Source organism: Equus asinus, chromosome X (assembly GCF_041296235.1).
Source record: "Equus asinus isolate D_3611 breed Donkey chromosome X, EquAss-T2T_v2, whole genome shotgun sequence".
Taxonomy (NCBI): domain Eukaryota; kingdom Metazoa; phylum Chordata; class Mammalia; order Perissodactyla; family Equidae; genus Equus; species Equus asinus.
In genome coordinates, this window is record NC_091820.1 from 26,592,013 (window position 1) to 26,616,924 (window position 24,912).

Consider the following 24,912-nt stretch of genomic DNA (forward strand, 5'->3'; position numbering starts at 1 on the left):
AGGGATTCTCAGGCTTTCTGAGACCTTCTATGGATATGACTGTTCCACACTTCTTGCTCCCTCTTGTGGCAGAATTCTTAAGCTTGCATACCTTCTCTTGATCCTGCAAAGCACCAGGTTGGGTAGTGACAGCCTCCCTTTTGCTTTCCAAAGAGTGGTGCTATATGCTCAGGTTTGTGGTCTCTCCCAGGCTTGCAGATTCAGACCAGCTTTCTGTGCACGCTCACTAGCTGCCTGCAAAAACTTGTTCCTGCTTTCATCAGGAGTGTGAACACGGAACTGGCCATATGGTGTGTGTGTGGGAGGTGTGGGAGTGGGTTTGGGTGTGTGGTGTGCTGGAGGTACCCATGGACCAGTGGGGGGTATCAATAGGCAGAGTGACCCCAGCAGCCACTGGGTGGGCCTCCTCATGGAGCAGTGATATGGTAACTAAGATTCATGTACTTTTAACACATTTGTTCCAAGCCCTAGCTGCTATTCTCCCAGCTGCTCACCACCCCTCTGTAGTGTAACTCACAACTCAGTACTATGGATGAAGTGAGAGAGAAATGGGCCTCTTTGTCAGGATCCTGCACATCTGGGGAAGCCAGGTGCCCAATTGTTTGATCTCACTTTTCCCCGTAGGAGAAATCATGAGCTGAGAAGTGTTCTCTTGGCACTGAACTATGCCCCTTGGGGGAGGGGTGACGCAGGTAAAGCTAAATCTTACCCTCTCCAATGCATCCAGTCTCAGATTTTTTTGTTCCAACAGCGTGCTGGATCTTCTACACTGGACTCCTAGACTTCCACATAGGCTCTCTCATCCGTGGGTGACTTACTAAATCAGTGTTCTCCAGGGGATACTTGACCATGGATGAAGGGCTGGAGCTAGTTCAAGGCCACTGCAGGGTCCACAGCTAGGACCGAGGTCTGGACACCTACTATGTGATTCACAGGTGGGTGAGACTCCCCCTAGGTCCCTTGGCATATGGTGCTGGATCCCATAGCTTTCACAATGGCACAAGGAGACAAGAAGACATCAAGAGCTTTGGCTTGGATTAGTGGAAGAATGGAGTTGTCATTTGTCATGCCAGGAAGACTATTAGGATAGCAGTTTGGAGGGTATATCAGGAATTTTGGGGGGCTTGCTAGATTTAATATGTCTATTACTCATCCATTTAGAGGTGTTGAGTTGTAAAACAGGTATGCAGGTCTGGGATTCAGGAAAAGGTCCAGATTGTAACAAAAATTGTGGGAGTAACAACTTACAGATAACATTAAAGCCATGAAGTTGGATGAGTTCACCCAGGAAGTGAGGGGTGATAAAGAAGAGAGAAAGTCGAAAGACTGAGCCCTGGAACAATTCAAAGTTTAGAAGTCAAGGCAAAGGAACCACCAAGGTTATTGATAATGGTCATAAAAATAGAAGGCAGACTAAGAGAGAACAAAGAAAGAATATTGATACAGAAGCCAACTGAATAAAGACTAAACATTGCATTTAATGATATGAATTCACTAGTGACCATGACAAAAACTGCTTCAGTGGAGTGGTGAGGATGAAAACTTGATTAGGGAGCATTTAAGAGAGAATGGGGAGAGTGGAATGGGGAGAAAAGGGTTTCTTTAGAGGGGAATGGAAATGGAGAGGTGACTGGAGGGAATGTGAGGCGAAAGGAGGATCTTTTTTAATGATAGGAGATATTACAGCATAATTCTTTGCTGATTGGAATGATCCCATAGAGGGAAGAAATATATTGTTGATGTAAGAGGTAGGGGGATGTTCAATAGCTGGCATAACATCTCTCTGCAGACAAAAGGGGATGGGATCCAAGATATAAGTGGAAAGACTGGCCTTACATAGGAGCACAGACAGGTCATGCACGTCAACAGAGGGAAAGCAGAGTCTGTGAACTAATGCAGGTCAGTGGGAGTATATACAACTTCCCTTCTTGTTTCTAATTTATTAGTGAAACAGGAAGCTAGTTAATTGCCATAGAGTAAGGAGGGAAGAAGAACTGTTACAAGTCTGCAGAAAGAAATCTGTGAAATAGTCACCTAGAAGAGTGGGACTTTGAATGGATTTGAAAAATGTAGTAAGATTACCAGGCAGCTCCAAGGGGCTACTTGAGGTTTGTGGTGATGATTTCAAAATGAGACTAGTCAGCATGATATGTGTTTTCCTCCAGCCATGTTCATCCTCCCCAGTGCACAGCATCAGTAGAAAAGTGAGTTTGACCAAGTTTAGTGTTGTCACATGGGTATGATGCAGCAAGAGAGGAGAGGACAAGGGAGTTGAGGGCAAGTATAAGGGGTAATTTTAATGATAGATCATAAAACCTACCATGAGTAAGAAGTTACAGAGGGAAAATGAAAAGCTTCTCTGATGAGAAGTGGTAAGATCACTGGTTATGCATACCATTAGGATGGAAGAATTTTGGGGTTGAATTACTAGGGGAATGAACTGGAAAGGAAGTTGCTGGTGGCTGCACAATGGAAGCTTGAGGTTCAAAATATGGAGAAGTTACTGGTAATGACAATGTTTAGGTGATGAGGCTGGGAGAGAGTGGCTGAGGTAGGGTGGAAGACAGAATCACTGGAGGAGGTATCAAGAAACTTAGGGCTCACGAACTGCAAGAACCATCTAGGAAGATATTGAAATCACCAAGAATCACGTCAGGAGTGACAGTGAGTCAGTTGTTAAAATACTTAAGGAATAAAAGGCAGGGTGATCCAGGAGTCTGTAGATGACTGCATGCGAAAGATGTATTGAATGAGGGAAAGACAATGATCTTCAAGTTGCCAGAATGATATCCACCTGATTTCTAGAGCCAGTGTTTCTTGATAACGATTTATCATAAATTTACAGCCACTATTAATGAAAATATATAATCATGCTTAATTTATTTAGAAATTATACACACTTTATACTTTTATATATGGAGGTTTATGTCTATTTCATCTCCATTTATTTTATTTAAGAAGTATGCCCATAGCAGTTACTCTTTGCTAGGTACTGGTCTGCATGCCTTATAGAGATTAACTGATTTAATTATTGTTATAAAATTCTTACGAAGTAGGTATTAATATGATCACATTGTAAACATTGGGAAACTGAAGCACAGAGAGATTAAGCAACTTTTCCAGGATTACACAGGTAGTATACAGTTAGGGGAAAGATCTAAACCCAGGCAATCTGGTTCCAGAGCTCCTGGTCTCACACACTATGTTTGCCTCTCCATGTATAAGAAATTCTTCTCCATCCATAAGAACTTTTATTTTGTGCAATTTGGCCAAGCATTTTGGAGGAGTGGGTCTGGGAAATCCTTTCATTGTGAGATATGAGTTATCTTACATAAATGTTATCTTTATTTTTGTACACATCGTTGACATGCCCAGTTCAAATGTCCCACTTGAATTCCAGATGCATCTCTGACTGCTTATTAACATGACCAAAATGGAAGTATTGATCACTCTACTAAGTTAGTCAATTTTGTTCCTCCCTTAGCCCCAGTCTTTCCTTCTTCAGTTAAAGGCACCGTGGCCAACACTGTTGCTCAAAACAGAAAACTCTGAATACACTTTGATTCCTCCCTCCCCCTTCCTCTGGACTTTTAGCAAGTACTCCTCTTCAGCAAATACTGTCATTTCTACTCAAATTTTATTAAATGAAGAAAGGCATGGGTCATGTTAGAATAGGAATAATGGTCATGGATGGATGTGAATGTGGAAGCCCTGATCAAAAATATAACAAGAAAAAACTTGTCTAATTGGTTGGCAGAAACAAGAAAAATAATACTATGTTATATAAACATAACGTTGACCACACTGAGAGAGATAAGCTCGCTGGAGACTAGTCACAGAGGATAGAGTTTCAGCAAAGTTTCAGTCACACAAGCACTTGGGTACAGTTTTGCCCAGAATAACATATCCCCGCCTTGTGTTAACTGCTGTATAATGGGAAAATATACATAAGAATAAACAGCAGTGAGACAAAGCAACAAGTGTTCAAACCAGCTGCATCTCTATGGAAGAACTTGGAAATATTGGGAGAGGTTTGGACAGGAACAAAATATGATGTCACAAGAGGATTATATATTTCAGATTTCTTCACATCTCTCAATCTCCACTAATAATCCCCCCATTCTTTGCCAGTATTATTTCCTACCTGGACAACTACAATTCCTACATGTCCTACATGCTTCCACTTGTGCCCCTTTGGTCTATTCTTCATATAACGTGACTATATAGCAAACTTTTAAACAATCACTTTAGATGATGCCGCTTCTATGCCTAAAAGTCCAATAGATTCCCAGTGTACTTGACATACATACCAAATCCTCACTGTGACTTATAAGACAGTTCTTGACACTTATTTCTCACCTGTTTTAGCCTGGCTCATGCTGCTCCACTTCCAGTGAGTGGCTTCCCTTGAGTTCCTGAAACATGCTCAGCCCTCTACTGCCACAGAAGTTTCTCCTACTTCATTTTCTATTCAGAATTTCCCAGTCCACGCATCTAAGTGTCAGGCTCTTCTCACTAACAAGGCATCAGCTTTAATTTCACCTCTTCAGAAAAGACTTTACAGACTACCCAATAAAAAATACGTTTCCCAAAACAAAAAGTGACAAATGTTGGAGAGGTTGCAGAGAAAAAGGAACCCTCACACACTGCTGGTGGGAATGCAAACTGGTGCAGCCACTATGGAGATTTCTCAAAAAATTAAAAATAGAACTACTGTATGACCCAGCCATCCCACTACTGGGTATCTATCCAAAGAGATTGATATCAGCAATTCCAAAAGTCCTATGCACCCCTATGTTCATCACAGCATTATTTACAACAGCCAAGACATGGAAGCAACCTAAGTGCCCCTCAACTGATGATTGGATAAAGACGATATGGTATATATATACAATGGAATACTACCCAGCCATAAAAAAGGATAAAATCATCCCATTTACAACAACATGGATGGACCTTGAGGGTATTATGTTAAGTGAAATAAGCCAGATAGAGAAAGACGAACTCTGTATGACTCCACTCATAGGTGGAAGTTAAACATGTAGACAAAGAGAACTGATTGGTGGTTACCAGGGGAAAGGGGGGTTGGGGGGTGGGCACAAAGGGTGAAGTGGTGCACCTACAACACGACTGACAAAGAATAATGTACAACTGAAATTTCACAAGGTTGTCAACTATAATAATCTTAATAAAAAGTAAAAAAAAATAGGTTTCCCGCTCCTGTTACTCTCATTGAGAACATTCTGATTGCTTACTTCAGGGCATGTATCAACAGTAAAATTAGGCATTTGTGTGATATTGTGTTAACTCACTTTCTATCTTCTCTACTAAACTGTACCTTCCATGAGGATAGATACTATGTTTATTTTATTCCCTACTTATATCTGATACAAAATGCTTAATAATTATATATTTAAATAAATACTCAAGTAAGGAAGAAAAGGTAAAAGTGTTTCTCTAAATTGTTTTTACATGTATATGATTGATTTAATAAATATACAACAACATAAAGTATATATAATTATGAAACTCCTTCCCTCCCTCCTTCCCTTTCTCCCTTCTTTCTTTTGAGTATGGTTCACTAATTTGTGGGTTATTTTTAATAATGACCATTGTTTATTTTAGAAATAGCTCGAAGCTTGATAATTTTTATTTGGCTACATAACTTTTAGAATTTAAGATACTCTCAACCATTTTATATCTACAAAATCAGATCATGGGATCTCAAAGTATCTTCAAGTATATCAGGCATTTGTACAATTTTGTTCCTAATTATGTGTCTTTTTCCAGACTCTGGCATCTACAAACAAATGAGGAGTTATCTTTAACCCAAGAAAGAACAACACATCCTCATTTTGTGTATAGATGTTTCTACAATGCATAGATTTACATTTCATTTCCCTTCTTTTCTCTGGAGCCCTGAATTGGTCCCAACAATGAAACTTGGCTTCCCTGCTTTTACTACATTGTCTTCCTTCTCTTCTTGAGTGCATGGTTCCTTCCTTTCAAAACCTAGGGCACTTGGTGATAAAGCTGGAGCATGGGCAGTGTGACATTCCAAGGAGAACTAGAGAGATGTGAAATCTTCTAGGGTGGGATGAGAGTGTGGCTGGGATCTGTGGAATTTTTGTTATGCAGCAGGCTAATGTGTTTACAACACTTCTCTTGAACAAAACATCCTTGGTACATTTTATAGCAGACATAAGCTTTTAAGCAAAAACATTTTAAGAATAGAGATGCTTTAAAAATTATACTTCCCTAACAAAAACACTGAGGTTTCAGCAATGTTGTTGACTTTATATATATATTTTTTGCTGTTGTTTTCTCCCTTGTTCTAAATTAATTGGTGGTGTTCTTTCAATTGATCCATAAAAAAAATTCAACAAACAAATATCTTTCATACTGGCCTTCCAGGAAAACATCAATGGTATAATCTATTATCTAAATAATATTTTTTCCTGAGTATTCTTTTCAGTACTGGCGTACTCCAAGAGAAGAACACCAGCTAACTGACCCAGGGCTGTCCCATCTGTGAATTAATAGAACTGCTGAGCATTTGTCAGTGATGGTATTAGCTGGGTGACTTGCCCAGACTTTTACTTTTCTAAATTCTCTTCTGTTCCAAATTTAGTTTTTGCCTCTTGGCATGATTTCTTTTCAACTTTGAAAGGTTACTTAGAAATAATGAAAGACTGACTGCCTCTAATACACATGAAATGAAACCTCTCGTTAACTTCAAAAGAGGTATTGGTGTATTGAAAAGTAATTGCTGCTTTAGGTCAAAATTTCCTCTTTTGAACAAGAAGTATTTGATACAAAATACTTGTGTATATAATATTTACTGTTCCATAATTTAATCTTGAAATTGAAAATAAACATCTACAAAACACTCTGCTGTATAAAAATGAGGAACTCAGATGTGTGTATAATTATTTTGTGTTTTTTTCCACTGAGCTATTCTTAACTATTTCCCAATTTTAATTCATTTATTGAAATAAGTGTATTGAAGAAGCCAAATGTCAATCTTAACAATCAGAAGAGTGAAAATTATCATATTTGTACATACACATGTATTACTCATTCATTTTATTGCTGTACCAAGTACAAGTATAAAGTATATTTTGTTGTTGTTGTTGAGGAAGATTAGCCCTGAGCTAACATCAGTTGCCAATCTTCCCCCTTTTTTTTGCTTGAGGAAGATTAACCCTGAGCTGACATCTGTGCCAATCTTCCCCTGTTCAGTAAGTGGGTTGCTGCCACAGCATGGCTGACGAATGGTGTAGGTCCACACCCGGGATCTAAACCCACGAACCCAGGCCGCCAAAGCAGAGCATGCCATACTTAACCACTAGGACACAGGGCTGGCCGCAGTATGAAGTATCTTTTGTCAACCAAATTACTATTATAAAGTTATGCATTGAAGAAAACATTCAATGAAAATAATGCCTAAGTATAGGACTTTATTGTTCAGTATGACAGTTGTATTCAAGAAGGGCATTTTAGCACCCCAATAGGATAAATGAATACTATTTAAAATACTATGAAAATATTTTATATGCTAGACAAAGGCTAGTTTGAATTAACTGTGCTTTAATACATCAACATAGTCAAGGACTAAGCTTTAAAACGGCAATGGTGAAGGGAGACATTAGAAAAACAATTAAATAGACGCAAGTCACAGTGAAAGAGACTGTACATACCTGTCGGCACATGTGATCCCACTGAGTGTTAAGTTCTCTGAGTTCTGTCTCAAGTCTAGAAGCAAACTCTGGCTCTGCTTCATTCTTTATCTTCTGCCCACCTTCATTGACACTGTTTAGACTGGGCTGAATTGTCTGAATATCATTGACTAAAAGCTAAGGAAATAATTCAGTTTAAGCTAGCTGAAAAAACCCCACAACTAGAAATGCAACATAGACAGGAAAGACATAATTAGGAACCATGACATTATACAGGAATTTTGTCCTCTAAAATATGAAATAAATTACATATAAATTTATACATCTCTATATGTCTCTATATATCTCAGTCTCACAAAAAATGTTCAGTGGTTTTTATGGTATGAATGAAGTGGGGAATTATCTATATTCCACTTAGATTAGCTATGAAAGGAAACAGATTTTTCTTGTTAGAAAAATGTGTGAAAATGATGGGCTTTATACATTACTATTTTTGAAAGGATTTTGGTTTTCAAATGCAAGATATTGCACCAATTGTTTATCGCATGATAGGTGTGAAGGTTATTTGTAAGGTAGATTTGTTTTTTTTTTTTAGCTTGCATTTGCGAAGAAAATTCTTTAAACAGCAGATTATTTCCTTCTTGCTGCATGACAATGGTATAATGAATATCATCTAAAAATCTGTATTGTGTAATTTTATAGTACAGTGCAATCTACATAGAGAGAGCAACATAGTATGAAAAATAATCTGTAATAAGATATAACAAATAGTTCAAAGGATTCTTTACCTTTAAATTAAAATTCATTTTATACTAAAATAATCTGATAAAACTAGGGTTGAGTCAAAGGTACTGTTTTCTGTTTCTCATTTATTTAACCCAGTTTCTCCACCCTGGCACTACCATCATTTTGGACTGGGTAATTCTTTGTTGTGGAGGGCTACCGTGTGCACTGTAGGATGTTTAGAAGCACCCTTGGTCTCTACCCACTTACATGCTAGTAGCATCTACTCCACTTCAAGTTGTGACAAACAAAAACGTCTCCAGACATTGCTAAATGTCCCCCGGGTGGGGGGGGGGCAAAATTGCCCCAGTTGAGAATTATTGATATAACCAAGTAATAGTTTCCATGTAAAAGTCTTCATATGATAGGTGTCATAAAATCTTACCCTGCACTGTTTCAGCTGTTTTTTCAGAATTTCTGAATCCCCAAGGGCTGGCCATTCCTCTTTCAGGAAGACATCAACTTCAGCCATCCATTTCTTCAGGGTTTTTATGTGATTCTGGAATCAGAGACTCATTTTAAGGCATTATTGGGGTGCTGATGTCTCCTAACACAATTCATCACAGTGATGTGTCTGAACACAAGCCCAGGAACAACTCCCATGTTTGAAGGATGTCTCTAAGTAGCTCTTCAGGAAAAGAATATTTTTACTAAGACTGCATTTTTATGGTCTACTGTATGAGCACTGGTGTATGAAGTCTGCTATTGTTAAAAATAAAAAATTACTACCAAATGTGGTTTTATGATGTTACTCTTGAGAACATTAAATCATATCCCCCTCTAGAGAAATTTTAAGTTACAAAACAATTCATGATAATACTAACAATGTGCCCTTACAGTACATAAAACAAACTATGAACAATAAACTCAATGTAATGGTGTCTTTATAGCCTCGCTAAACCTCAACTCCCACAAATTGTTTTCTACAGTTGACAGTTTAAAACAGTTGCTTCAGTTGGGAACTTTCAGACCAAGATTTTGTCATCTTTAAAGAGAAAACTTTTGCTTTTAATTTATTACATGCCTGACCAGGTTGAAGTAATGATCAGATAAAAAAATGTCATCTTTTATCATTTATAAATAGCCAAGTACCTCCCGTTATTCTTTCACATATTACCTTTTTATTTCTCTTGCTTTTTGGGGCTACTTTTCAAATACATGATTTTCACACTTCTTTATTTTCATACAATTTAACTATGCTGTCCAGATTTGCCATTTTCTCCTTTGTAAATTAAATTTCTATTGAAAATATGTGCTTCACAGAAATTCTCCCCTTCGATATGATTAATAAATTTGACTAAATCTAAGAACTTTAGATTTCAACATTATCATCTTGCTGATATCTCTCGTGTCTGGTTTTGTGCTTCTTCCACATTCGCCCTTGTTCTAGTTCAGATCTATCACTAGCGCCTCGATTACTACATTAGCTCTTTTTGGTATCTGCCTCCATCTGACCCCATTCTAATCCATTCTCCAGACTGATGTTAGTATTCCTCTCTACTTCTTTCTCTTATTATTGTGAAGCTTTGAAAACACAAATACTATCAATTTTTCCCCTTTAAGATACAAATAACAGTTTCACATCATTATTTTTAATCCCATCATTATTAGGCTATAATTCTTATTCCAAGGTATGGCACCCAGGATCATTCATTATCTACTCCTAGACCATTTTTCCAATCCTATATTTTGTTTATCTCCAAACTTGTCCTTTGTGTCCCCAGTACTGAACCACTTCCAGTTAATTGAACACACTGCTCCATTTTGTCAGGAACTCTTTCTTCCTCTTTATCAGCTGACTGAAGTCTACTTGTTGAAGGTAATCCATGTTCCAAGAACATTTCAGAGCCTTTTTCCCAAGTTTATGTCGGATTTTTTTTGCCTATTTCCATAACATTTACCACACTGTTTAATTTACTTCTTGTTGTAGCTGAATATTGACTTTCCAAAATGTTCATGCCCTAATCCTCGGAACCTGTGACTATTTTACCTTACATAGCAAAAAGCACTTTGCAGATGAGATTAAGTTAAAGATTTTGAGATGGGGAGATATCCTGGGTTATCCAGCTGGGCACAATGTAATATCAAGGGTCCTTATAAAGAGGGGAGCAGGAGTGGAAGAGTTAGAGAGGCAGACTGGAAGATGCTACACTGCTGGCCTTGAAGATAGAAGAAGAGGACACGAGACAAGGATTGTGTGCTGTTTCCAGAAGCTAAAAATGACAGGGAAACAGACTGTCTACTAAAGCCTCCAGAGAGAACACAGCCCTGCCTACACCTTAATTTTAGCCCTCTGAGACTGATTTTGGACTTCTGACCTTCAGAACTGTAACATAATAAACTTGTGTTGTTTTAAGCCATTAAATTTGTGGTAATTTGTTAGAGCAGCAATAGGAAGCTAATGTACTTAACCTTTCTCCTTCACTAGAATCTGGGCTCCTTGATGGCAAGGACCACATAACTGTACCCTCTTTTACCACTGGTACTGGCAAAAATGTGTTTTTATCTATGTGTGTATGTATACATATATGAAGATACACATGTTTACATGTACAAGCATGTACGTATTTAGGTTGTGCTTTCCGGAATGTTTTAGGACTGCTCAGTGTTTTGTTTTGTAAAAGGTAAGAACAAACAATGAAGTAGATGGAGTGGGATTTTCAATCCAGAATCATCTTGTTCCAATGCTTTTCCATCATGCCACGATGCTTTCAAAGATTCTTCCCAGCAATAACATTTCTCACAATAATTCATCACATAAGAGAGATATTACCTATATCAGAGATATACCTATATACCTACATATACCTAAATATTTCAGACTTTAGACTAGAATGTGATCGTTGGTTTACTGTTTTCAGTTTGGGTGATTAGTATTTGAATAATGGTGGCATTATTCAAATAAATTAAGTCAGTAGAAGCTGGTTTGCGGAAGGTGATGGGGTCAAATTTATCCATACAATTGTAAGAGAAATACGCTGATGAAATGATATGGCTACATTATATGATAACTTTTATCTATTCACAAACTAAATTATATCGAGATTTCAATGGACAACCAGGCTAAAAGAAAGATTGGTTTTCAAAATTAGCATGCTAGAAACATGTTTAAGTCCTATGGATATTTGTGGCAAAGAATTTAATTCTAAAGAAAATCTAAGAACCAGAACTTCTAATTACTGTTTTCTTAAAAGGAATAAGCAAACTATACTCCTTTGAGAAAGATTTATATCTTTTGATGTTAGTACTGATTTGGAAGGACTATGGAGATTAAATATCTATTTGCCTTTACATTTTTTCATTCATCGTTAGGGGGGAAATAAGTAAAGAAAAAATGAACATAAAAAAGTAAAACCGTGAATTACCTGAATTTTTCGGAGTTTGGCTATTTGCTCCTCTAGCTTTTGGCTGTGTTCGACCAGCTGGGAGGAGAGTTTCTTCCAGCGGCCCTCAACGTCTTCAAATTCTGACTGATATTTCCGGCTAATCTCAGAGGGCGCTTTCTTTGACATCTCTTTCACAGTGGTGCTGAGATAATTTAGGCCACTTTGTTGCTCTTGCAGAGAGCTTTGTAAAGCCTCAAAATTGAAAAGGAAAGTACATGTATACTAACTGATGAATAATAATGAGTTTCATTGTGTAGTTTCGTTGATGAGCTTCAGTGAAATTAAATGTACTTAAAATGAAAGCTATCTTTAGATTCAAACATCTAAAATAATAGATGATGTAATAGTTATAAAATTACTAGTGGCAATTTAAATTCTACTTTTTATCATAAGAGTAATTTGCACATTATTCAGTAATATGTTATTTAAAAGTCTATGCCTATTTTTATGAATAATGTTAAATAAATCCAAAACTATATCTTACTGAATCAGAATTTTAGCACACTTAATTTTATCATATCACGTCTGTGTATTAATAACTGCATTTATGATACAGTTAATGGAGTTTAACTTAATTATACTGAGCCTTTAGTAAAACAGCTTCTAACCTCCCCAGGTAAAAAATATAACTAAATCATATGGACATATAGGATAACAAAACTTTGAATAAGTTACCAGATGGCTGGTCTACTAATGCCAGTTAACTAAAGTTTCATATTTTTCAAAAGACATTATCCTGTTTTGTAGTACTTAGTGAAATTCTAGAGTAATTTTGGGGGGTAGTTATAAAGTCAATTTTACATTTATACCGTATAACCTATGCAATCTCTTATAATAGGATGCCCATCTTTAGGTTTCGCCTACTCAACATGTATTTAAAATGCTACTTCCTGGTTATAAAATAGCAAAGGTTCAAGATAAAAAATGGAAAAAAATACATATTATATACAGCTATTATAATTTTATATAAACTTTCAGTTTCTTCTATGTATAACTAAATATTGAATATCTGATCTTATTATATATAAACATACACAACCATTCCTCCTTTGATAATGTGACCTATAACATCCCCCAAATATGTCAAATACATAACTTTTATGATTGCATAATACCTTAGGGCTCTTTTGTAGTTCTTTAACTTTTTTACTTTATTAAACTGTTACCATTGACTGATTGTTTAGACAATATCTAGCATGCATATAACCAAATTTTGAGTTAAGCTTTTTATTGTGAGCCTTTTCCCATGTCATTGTTTTCTAAAGACATACATTTTAATGGCTTGTCTAGGTCATTTAACCTTTTCCCATTACTAGCTCTACAAATTAATTTTGAGTTTTTCACTCCTGCAAATTATGTTTATGATCTACCTATCTACCTACCTATCTATCTATCTACACCATCTATCTATATCTATTTCCATCTATCAATATCTTTAAGTACATTCTGGTCATTTCCATAAGATGGAGACTTCACGGAAATCATATTCACGCATACAATTAAATGAACCATTTTGTATGTTATTAGGAATTACTGAAAGTTTTTCTCAGCAAAATTTACATTCCCACTAGTGAGAATGCAGCCCATTGCTGCCAGATCTGCACTCATTATATTATTATATCTTCTGGGTTTCTCTTTTTCTTTTTTTTTTTGCAATTTAGTATGTAAAAAATGGTATTTCATTTTGTAAATTTGTACTTCATCATTTACAATTCGAGTTACAATTTTTCTTAGGTTTAATGGTTGTTTCTGTCTCTTTTTGGTGACTTCCTTATAAATGACTTTCTCCAGTATTCAGACAAATGTTTTCCCTGGTCTTATTTTTCTTTTCAGTTGCCCCTGGTAGTTTTACAACGTTTGCAACTGCTTCCATTGATTACTGTGCTTCCCAATCAATTGTGTTTTTTTAAGATTTTTATTTAAAATTTTGCCAACATTTATGCTTAATAAAGTACTTTTGAGCTTTTTAATCCACGTGGTATTTTGTTTTCGTGTAACATTTGATGCAAGGTTATAACTTCATTTTTTTTTCATTTAGTTTATGCATTTTCTCAATAATATTTATAAATTTTCTTTTTCACTGTTTTTTAGTAGAAATGTACTCTTCTACTCATCAATGCAGCGTTTCTTGTGTTAATCCACTTCCTTAATTGCTATACCTTTTTACTCTTATTTTTTAGAAAAAATTTATAATTATATTGTCACATATTGTTCAAAGTAAACTTTGGAATCATTCCAAGTATGAAAAACAATAACAAAGAGAAAAAAGATTAAATAGTTATAGTTTGGTATTATAATACAGGAAACAGTCTAAATAGGACAATATATAATGGGAAATGTTTAAATAAAGATTTATTTGAAGAAATACTCCTAAATTACTTATTTAAAGAAATAATCTTTAATTTTAAAAAAAGACTGGATAAACAAAGTTAAAATTTTAACTAAATTCTCAAAATGGGGATATATTATTTCAGCTCCTAAAAATAAGTAATGAGTACGTTTTCATGTCTTAAAAAATAAAATGTGATTGGATATACAACACAGGCGTTTTCACTTCCCATATTAGCATGTAATATTTCCTCATACAAAGCTGCTAAAAATGTTGTTATTAGAACTCAAGTAACTGACTACAACATTACATAAGACTAGTGTTTAAATTAAAACTAATTTTATAACTACACCGATTTTATGTCTTTCTGTTTGGAAATGTGAGAGGAGTTATAAATCAGCAAGCAAAGGCCAAAAATAATACTATAGATTTTATAATAATCAAAATATATGTGTCTGAAAATGCATACTAAATGAGAAAGAATATACTTCACAAGTAGACCATATCTCTGTCTTCAAAGATGAAATTTGTATCTTATAGAAAGCAAGTACAAATGCATAAAATATTACATTTTTAAAGTCTTATCTTCATTTTTTCAACTCATAAACTATCATACTTGCCACGATTATTTTAATTCTAATATTATTTTAAGGTTACACCAATATAATTGCTTGATACATGAGATCTACACAAATATTCACAGACCTGTAGCTCCTCGAGTCTCTGCTCCATGATTTCATACTCAGTGACAGTAACCTGAGGTATAGAGAGTTTGGTTTCTGACTGTTGGATCCATGTCAGGATGGTACTCATGGTCTCCTGATAGTGCATGGGTGGCAAAGCATCAAAAACTTTATCAAAAGGAAGAAAAGAAAATCATTTAATCATCTTTGCCATTTTGTTTTTCTAAGTTGTCAACAAACTCAGTCATACTACTAATTACAAATATTTACAGCATGTGAAAACCTGAAAATAAAGATTAGAATATGATTACGTTGAGGATAAATTTCTACTACATGCCTGATATTTTGACAGAAACTATGCATGTATTACACTGAATCCTCATATCAGCCTTGCAAGGTTTGCATTGTTAAATTCGTTTTGTAAGGTGAGGAAATGGAGAAACAGAGAGGCAAAGTAACTTGCCAAAGTCGATAGATGGTACTTGGAGAAACCAAATCGAGTCCACGTAAACCTAACTTTGAAAGCTACTCTTCTTCTGTCTTATCATTTGCCTTTGGGGAAAACAGTATCATTATCCACAGCCCTTGATATTTTAAATTATATCATGTTACCTCTAATTTTAGTGAAAAAAACCCACAACAACTTATATGTGTTTAGTACATGTCAGAAACTCTAATAATGATCACATATTATCATTCTTAAGTCTTACAATAAACCTAAGAGATACTTATTTTTATTCTCATTCACAGTTAACAAAACTGAGGCAATGAAAAACGGCCAACTAATGTGCTCATAGTTAAGCATCTGGTATGTGTCAGAGCCAGGACCTTAAACCAGGCTCATCTGGTTTCAAAGTGAAAACTACTACCAAACAGTGTACTTTCCTTAAAATATATATATATACACACATACATTCATATACTCATTCCCAAATATTTATAAAATTAGAGGATGAAAACATACATATTAGGGAAAGTACAATGTGTATGTGTGTATATATCGTTATATATATATCACTTTATATATAGTATATATATAAGCTTTAAATCATATATGCATATGTGTGTACATAACTATAATAATTTATATACACACACAGATAAACACACACTATATGTGATTTAAGAAGGTATACTGACCATGTTCAAGGAAATTAAAAAGATTGAGAATTTTGGCTAAGAACTGGAAATCATAGAAATGACACCGATTTTAAGGAAAATCGAAAAACAAATTCTAGAACTGAAATACGCAATAAGTGAAACGTAACTGCAATGAATGGGTTTAAAAACAGATTAGACAAAGATAAACAGAAAATTAGTAAACCTGAAGATAGGTCAGAAATATATATATTTGGAATGAAGCATGGAAAGACAAAAGGATGGAAAATAAAGAGAAAATAAAAGACATAGAAAAAACAGTAATATGGTTTAACATAAATATATTCCAGAAAGACAATGAGGCAGAAGCCATATTTGAAGAGATAATGGCTAAGAATTTTCCTAAATAGATAAAAACAAAGTGCAAAATACTAGTTTAAATCACTATATCAAATGGCATTATTGAAACGATATTATTTTTAAGAGATAGCTTATGAGTTTCTCTTCTATATACCAATTCCTCCCATACTAAATGAGGATAATATACGAAAGTATTTTGCATGCTATTAATGGGGTTTTCAGATGATAGAGATACTTTTAGAGAGTGTGTTAGAAGTGGATACTGAAAATTTTATTCAATGTGCTTACATTTATCTGGGACTCCATGCCCAAATCTATTTTAAAAGACTTTATTTAATCTGAGAGCTTCTGATCTCATATTGAAGAATCTCTCTGGTACTTTCCCCCTAAGTGTTTTCCTTCATATAAATAATGTGTTTCTCTCTCTTTTGACTCAATACATTTGTTTATTAATAATTATCTAGCATTCAAATCAGAGAGATCTCGTGAATAGTAGTGAAGTAAAGGCGTATTTAGTTATGATGAAGCAAAGAATTTTGTCTGAGAAGGCATTAGAGCAGGTAGCTGGAAGGAGAGAGGTCTATGGGTAGAGACAAGGGGCTATGTCGGATGGATTATAAACTCCATAAAGTTTGCTTTAATCAAACTTGAACATGCACATTCTGAAAAACAGTGCTTGTTTCCCTTGTGGCAGAGGCCATGACAAACATGTACTAGATGCTTGCCAGGGGTGATATGAATCAGTCCAATTTTATCCAGATGATGAATATGTCAGGAGGGAGAGAGAAGTATAGAAGGAGTTGATGAAGACATTGGGATTACTTTTTATTAGAAACAGATCAACAGGTTTTTATGAACCTCTAACAGGATTGCTTCTCCATTCTGTTTTTATGAACGAGGCTGTGTAGCATGACAATTAGGAAGTCTGATTCTGCAGTTCGGCAGACCTGAGCTTTGGAACCGACCCTCCACTTCCTAGCTTAGGCAAATTATTTAACATTTTAGCATCTGAGACCTCATTTATAAAAATGGGGATGTTGATATTTTGGGGAGAATTAATTGAGGTCATTTATTATTCCTTCATTTAGCTAATATTTATTCAGTGCTCTGAGCACTAGCAATGCAAGAAGTAAAAATTAAAAAGGAAAGCCTTGGCTTTTATGATGCTTAATATCTAGTTGGTGAGTCAGGAAATGAGCAAAGAAACAAAGAGATTGTAATAACTAATAGAAATAAAAGGTAGTGAAAAAAATTAACGTATGGGGGTGGGGGGAGTTCATCCCAGATAATGCAATGAAAGGAATTAAGATATAAAAATGCTGGAAGAAATGAGGATCTACACAAGGGACGGTGGGAAGTCAGTAGATTAGCAATACTAGGAAGCCACTACCATCCAAATGGTTAGAAGGACAAAAGCAAGAAGTGTGAGATGGTGTCACAAGAAACCAATAATTGGAACCACCCAGCAGGAGCTGAATTCACAAAAAGCTTCCCTTTGGAGATGTAGTGTCTCTGAGGAATATTGTTTCCAGAGGGGTCTAGAAACTTGGAGGATTCATTCTCAGCCAGTGATGAAGATACACCCTGCAACAATGAGAGGGGAAAAGAATATTCTAGCTTCTCTCTTCTTCTCACCCTCAGTATCCTCCACATGCCTCCCATTGGCTGAACCAAGCAGGTAGCCAATTTACAAAAGGATCCTGTGAAGTGTAGTATTCATGGGAAGAGCAGGAAATGACACTGAGAACAGACAGACAATGATCTGCATGGGGATGCTGGTGAGGGTAGGAACAGGGAAGAGGGAAAGGAATTTGAGAGGGGCAACAAGGGACATCAATGGTTTTCATAATATTCTATGTCTTAAGTTTAGTGGTTCAGTATGGAGATTGACAGTTTTTCCATTATTTTAAATTTTTCCCTATGTTATAGAAACTCTTTGAATATAAGCAATAAGTAAGAATTAAAAAGGATAGAATGTGACTAGAGAGTGAACAAAATGGCCTCTCTGGCCAGAGACTTAAAAGAAGTGAGCAAGGGAGCCATGTGCATATTGAGAGGAAAGATTTCCCCAGTGGAGAGAATAACAAGTGTAATAGTCCAGCGGCACGAATATCCTTAGTAATGTAGGAACACACGAAGGAGGCAAGTGTAGCAAGAGCCAAATGAACAAGGTGGAGTGTGGTTGGACATGAGGGCAGGAAGGTCGTTGGGAACTAGGACCATGAGGGCCGCTGTAGACTATAATAAGATGCTATGTTTTAGTCTATATTATTCTATATTTGCTAATTACTGCATCCATTGCTGGGTACATAGCATATTTGCTATTAGCTAGAAGAGAGACGCAAGACAATAAGAAAATGAAGGTGACAAATTCAGTCCTAAGTAGAAATTGTAAGAGTTTAATATAAAGTTCAGACTCTGTTAATAAAAAGAGAAAACTTACTTGCTAGGGAGAGAACAAAAGCTAAATAGAGACACTCGCGTTCTTTCATTTGAGGAGAGTGGTGGTTTCCTCTGAACTAACTTTACATTCTAGAGAACCAGATCCATAGCCAAAGCCAAGACATTGCTCTGAAATGATGTATAAATACACACATGCATCCATACATGAACACACGCAATGCATACACATGAATATGCTGACGTACACAAAGTGAATTTAAAAATTAGTTTCTACTTCATTCTGGAAGGAGAGTTGTGATCAGACCAAAATTTAAACAAAATAGGTAAAGACCAAGAGAAATAGTATCAAAAAAGATGAAAGTGTTTTCTTTCTTTAATGTTAGGTTTATTTAAACAGTGTTGACTGAATATTAGGTAATTCTTAATGGTCATTTAAAAAATTTATACATTTTTTGTTTTATTGTCAAGGCACAGTCTATTATATTTCACAGAATATTTAACCATGCACTTGGAAAGTGTTTAGATTATGTTGAGGATAATATTGACATTAGCAGCATCCTGGGGAAAGATTAAATTGTACCTACATTAAATGAGAGGAAATAAAGATTTTCAAATTTGGCAGCTTATCACTAAAGTGATAAGGTAGCATGAGTATGGTAGAAGTATAAAACAGTTACTTAACTTTTAAGTATATGTTATAATATAGACTGCCCAAAATTCAGTCAGCATCCATCTGTGTATATATCAAAGGAGGGAGGGAGGGAGAGAGAAAAAGAGGGAGAGAGGGAGGGAAGAAAGAAAAGAAAAAAAGAAAGGAAGGTAGGAAGAGAGGGAAGGAGGAAGGGACATAAATTCAAAGAATCTGTTGCTTTTCAGCATAGACTAGCATAAAATTAAAATCTCTCAAATCCAGAAAGATGAACACTGAAACAGTCTAAATTATTAAATAATAAATTTGATCAATTTTTCCTATAACCACCAATATAATTTTAGTTAGATCTTATAAAATAATCATATGACTTGATACATTATTTTTCCTTCTGTTAATTTAAACAAAATGTCAACATAGTATGCATTAATTTGCATTATTCAGTGAATAATTTACATTATGTAAAGTCTCAGGTTCCCTTCAAAACTCAGATCAAGTATTGAAGAATCCAGATCACCACTACATGTGGCACTGATTACAACATTGCATGGATGGAACATCTTATCCTATATTCTTATTCTGGATGTTTGGGTACATTTCCTCCTTGCTACCTGGATCCTGAGTAAATCTTCTGGGTGTTTCAGGTGGATTACACTGAGGAGGAGTTAGAATTGAAACAGGACTTATCAAGTCCATAGTTTCTGAACTAGCTACCTCATTCTTATGTGTAAGTTCATCAATCAGGAAATACTATAGTAATAGTTACCTATAGTATAGCTGTAGGAATAGTTACCTAATGGGCTCTCACCCTCAAATCCATCCCGTTTCTAAGGGAGGTCCTGATTGTTTTCTCCCTTCTTTAGATTCCTTCTGGTCTTTCTGTTTAATTAAAAGTGAAACATCTCAGTCTCTCAAGTGTTTATCTTATTCTGTATAACTGCTTCTGATCTGTATTGAGGTGCAAGATTTGAAGTACTCCTGCTGAGAGCTAAGCCAAACTTCCACTCTATTCTGAGAGAAGGTAGAACGACTTGTGAAAGGGGACAGTGCAGAAAAGATCAAGAAGTACATTTGATAGTATCTCACACATAAATTATCTAGCACAAGCAAAAGCCCACACAATCTAAGATCCTTCCTAGTCTCTCCATGCATGCTTTTGCTTCCTTTCATCTATCTTCTATGCTTTGTTTTTGAAAATGCAAAATTGACTTATCATGGTCCCTCACAGCATAAAACCCATCAATATTGTTTCTTTTTTCTTATGGTAACGTCTAGAACCCTTCCGTGGCTCATAAAAGGCCTTCTAGACTGTCCACCCCTCCAGACTCATCTTTCATCACTCTCTCTTCTCTGTGCTCCAGGGATACAGGACTTCTCTGATTCTTAGCTAGCCATCACCTACTACCCTTAGTCTTATTAAGTTCTATTCATCCTTTGGCTTCCCTGTCAAGCAATACATTCTCAAGGAAGTCTTCACTGACCTTCCCAGCCTGGACAAGTTTCCTTTATTTAGTTTCAGAGCCCTGGCCTTTGGTTTTTCAGTCCAAGCAGTCATCTCAGATTATAATTATAAAAACATCATTTGATTATGGGATTAATGGCTGCATCTTTACTTAGATTACAAGCATAACAAGAGCAAGGAGCATATGATTGTAGCTTAGCAATCTATCCAGAATGATCAGTACAGTGCCATACAAGGAGTCAATATTTGTTGAATGAATAACTGCAGGTTGGAGAATGTAACCTTGAGCACAAAGACAGAATGCCTTTGCCAGGAACATAGGAAGAAATTAGCATTTGGTGAAGCCTACAATCTGAACAAGAGGAGAAAGAATTTATCTGGAGAATTTGGACACTCTTCTCATCCCATCTATTAAATCTTACTAATCCTCGTGGAACTTTCTAAACTCTGAATAGCTTAAATTGACTTTCTTATTTATCTCACTTCTCCTTTCTCACTTAGTAGTTTCTGGACTACTAAGGTAGACTTTCTTTAATTGCAATGATTTTTTTTCTGGCACAACTCAGTTTTAAGCTTAATAGTCTGGCTAATATATGTATATTTTGTTGTAAATAGAGAGATCTCATATATATATATGAGGAATATATGTACATATCTGATATATATCATTTATTAATTCATTATTTCAACTATTTATTGAGTGTTAATTATATTTCACCTCTATGACACCTTTTAGGGTTGCAATAATAAAGAAAACAGAGGCCCCACACTCACTGATTTCACTCTTTACTCACGGAACTATAGAATATTCTAATATAGTTTTGATAAAATTATAGTTTTATAAAAGGGAAATATAGAGGGCTATGACAGTAAATAATAGGAATATCATATATAGACTGGGAGCTCACAAAGATTAACTTTTGAATAAAGATGTGAAAGAATAAGAATTAGTCATGCTAGGGCTTCTGGGAAAACATACATAGGCTCTGAGGTGGGGAGAGTCTGTGAGTGGAGGTAGGCAATGCCCATATTAGGCAAAGCCTTTTAAGTGCCTTTAAACTAAGAGCAAAAGGAAGTCACTGAATGTATTACACACATAAAAAGTGACAAGGTTAGATTTTCCTTAAGAAAAATCAGTCCAGCTGAAATGTAGAAAACAGATTTCTTGGTGTCATGAATGGATGCAAGGGAGACAAATTAGTGTTCCGGGCAAGAAGCCACAGTAGCTGGGACTAATATGATGACAATAAATATGAAAACGAGCTTCTATGTAAGAGCTATTTAGGAGACAAAAATACATGGGCTTGGTGGTTGAATGGAAATGGGAAAGGGACTGGGTAAGGGACAGGGAACATCAAGGACAACTCTGAGGTTCCTGATCGTGCAATTCCATAGATATTGGTTCTTTTCCCTGATATTGGAGGGGTCAAGGAAGAAATGGTCATTGGTTGCAGAGTTGTCCACCACAAGTTAATCTTTTTGAGACTTACTGGGTTTGCAAATGGAAAAGTCATGGAAGTCATTAAACATATGAATCCAGGACTTAGGAGGTAAGTCTAGCATGCAGATAAAATGTATGACTCTCTTGTTTGTAACATACAGTTAAAACAGGGGATACCTTTACTCATTCATTTTCCTTCTAGATGTAAAAAAGCATTCATTAGCCAACATGATTTATCCTGTAGTAGCTGAACAGTGATTATAAACCATATAGTTTATCTCATTTAAACCAGACATACTTGAGAATACTAGTGGAGGATTCTGAATTTTGTTTCAGATTAAAAAGAAAAAATCTGCTGCAGAAGCCAATTTGACCAAAGGGTAAACTCAGTATGAGCCACTCTACCTACCAGTTAATGAGATGTTTGTGGATGCTGCCCTTGTTAAACCAATGTAGGAGCAGAACTAGTCCTGCTTCATCTAGGGAAATTCACTTTGCTCTTTTTACATAGAAATAGAGATTAATAATCCAACTTATATTTTTCTCTTTACTGACAGCAATAAGACAATAAACATAGCCAATTTAATATCCTACCATCTTAAAAGATCACAAGAGTTCTATTGACATCATTTGGCCCAGCCCAGGCCCATGAAAAAAACGGCCTGAGGATTTAACATTTAGCTGTATATTGCTAATAAATATATGTATTCAGCTCAAGATAAAAATTCTGATGATAGTTTCCACTATTCTATTGCAAAAGTGCCATTTAAAAAATCTAGACATTTTCTTAATGTTTTATGATTAGAGAAATATCTCCTGCAAAATTAAAATTATTATAAATGATTATAGTTTTGGAAGCATGTGTTGTGAATTACCAGGAAAGCAAATGTTAAGGGCTACCATGCTGCACTATTGTTTATCTTGAAAGGTAAAAAATATTCTACTAATACCCAGGGTCTTTAGTACAGCCATGTGATAAGGATGACAATAATAAAGTGTGATCAAAGTGACATCTCAAATTGTAGTAGAGGAGTATGAGAAATATTTTCTGCACCTTTTGTTTAAAAATCCCTTGTTTTATCCAATTGACTTAAAATAAGGAGGGGCTTCAGAGAAGAGAAGACAGAAGAAAAGAAAGAAGGCAAAGGAGAGAGCAGGAGAGACAAGGCAAGATTATTCCATTACACAAAGAAGAGTCACGTGTGGAAATAAGTGCTATATTTTCTGATATATACATAAGTCTATGTCAATGGGTATATATGATCCAGCTATCCCACTACTGGGTATTTACCCAAAGAACTTGAAATCAATGATCCAAAGAGATTTATGTACCCCTATGTTCATTGCAGCATTATTCACAATAGCCAAGATGTGGAAGGAACACAAGTGCCCTTCTGTAGATGAATGGATAAAGAATATGTGGTATATATATACAACGGAATACTACTCAGCCATAAAAAAGACAAATTTGTCCCATTTGCAACAACATGGATGGACCTTGAGGATATGATGTTAAGCAAAATAAACCAGACAGAGAAAGACAAATATTACATGATTTCACTCATATGTGGAAGATAAAACGAACATGGATAAAGAGAACAGATTCGTGGTTACCAGAGGGGAAGGGGGTGGGGAGGCAAATGAAAGGGATAAACGGGCACATATGTATGGTGATAGATAAAAAGTTGACTACTGGGGTGAGCACGATGAAGTGTATTCAGGAATTGATAAACAACAATGTACAACCAAAATTACACAATGTTATAAACTATTACAATTCCAATAAAATTACTTGAAAAAAATTTGTAACTGAAAAGCAAGATAAACAGATCTACTTTGAAAATTCAGAATTTTTTCCCCACTTTAAAACAGAGCTATCATAATAATGCAGAGTTCTCAGAACAGGTTATATATGACATTTTCTTGAAAAAAATACCACATCTCCCCCGCCAAATTTAAAACAAAACTACTCAGAGAAAAGAAAGGTATCTAAGTGTCACAGGGATGATGGAGAAAAAGAATACAGAACTGTGATGTCCAATATGGCAGCCACTAACTACATGTGTCTACTGAGCACTTGAAGTGTGGCTAGCCTAAATTGAGATGTTTTGCAAATGTAAATACACACCAGATTTTGAAGATAGCACAAAAAATAATGCGAAAGTATCTTTATAATTTTTAATTTTTATTCTATGTTAAAATGACAATTTTCGGATGTATTTGTTTAAATAAAATATGCAACTAAAATTACTTTCACCTGTTTCTTTTTTAATATGGCTACTAGAAAAGTTAAAAGTATGCATATGGCTCACACTCTATTTCTATTGGATGGTGCTTATATAGAAGCTGGGGTAAGTAATTCATTTGGGGAGAGAAAGAGAGAGTATGTTAGTAGTTTGTATAGTGACAGTACCTAAAAACATTGAAAATACTGCTGTGAATATGAAGTTGATTCCAACATGAATTTCCCATCATTTATAAGTAGAAATTAGTGATGACTTAAAATATGAGGTAGGAGTGTGTGTGTGTGTGTGTGTGTGTGTGTGTGTAGAACCTAAATTAATAGCACTTTCTACTTCTTCGATATAGCTGTTTTGGAAAAACGCTCAAGTTGAAGCTAATGCTTCTTTGTATTCCAA

General features: G+C 35.4%; 1 protein-coding gene across 12 annotated transcripts in view; it reads right to left on the minus strand.

The window, feature by feature from the left end:
• The window catches only part of DMD (dystrophin), a 2,265,680-nt gene that overhangs the window by 1,248,903 nt on the left and 991,865 nt on the right, over positions 1-24,912 (minus strand). For all 12 annotated transcript variants that reach the window (XM_070503127.1, XM_070503123.1, XM_070503121.1 and 9 more), the window contains 4 exons: positions 14,883-15,028; positions 11,828-12,040; positions 8,848-8,961; positions 7,701-7,856 (listed from right to left, as the gene is read on the minus strand). In XM_070503127.1, coding sequence (XP_070359228.1) covers positions 7,701-7,856; positions 8,848-8,961; positions 11,828-12,040; positions 14,883-15,028 — 629 coding nt within the window. The remainder of the gene's footprint in view (positions 1-7,700; positions 7,857-8,847; positions 8,962-11,827; positions 12,041-14,882; positions 15,029-24,912) is intronic.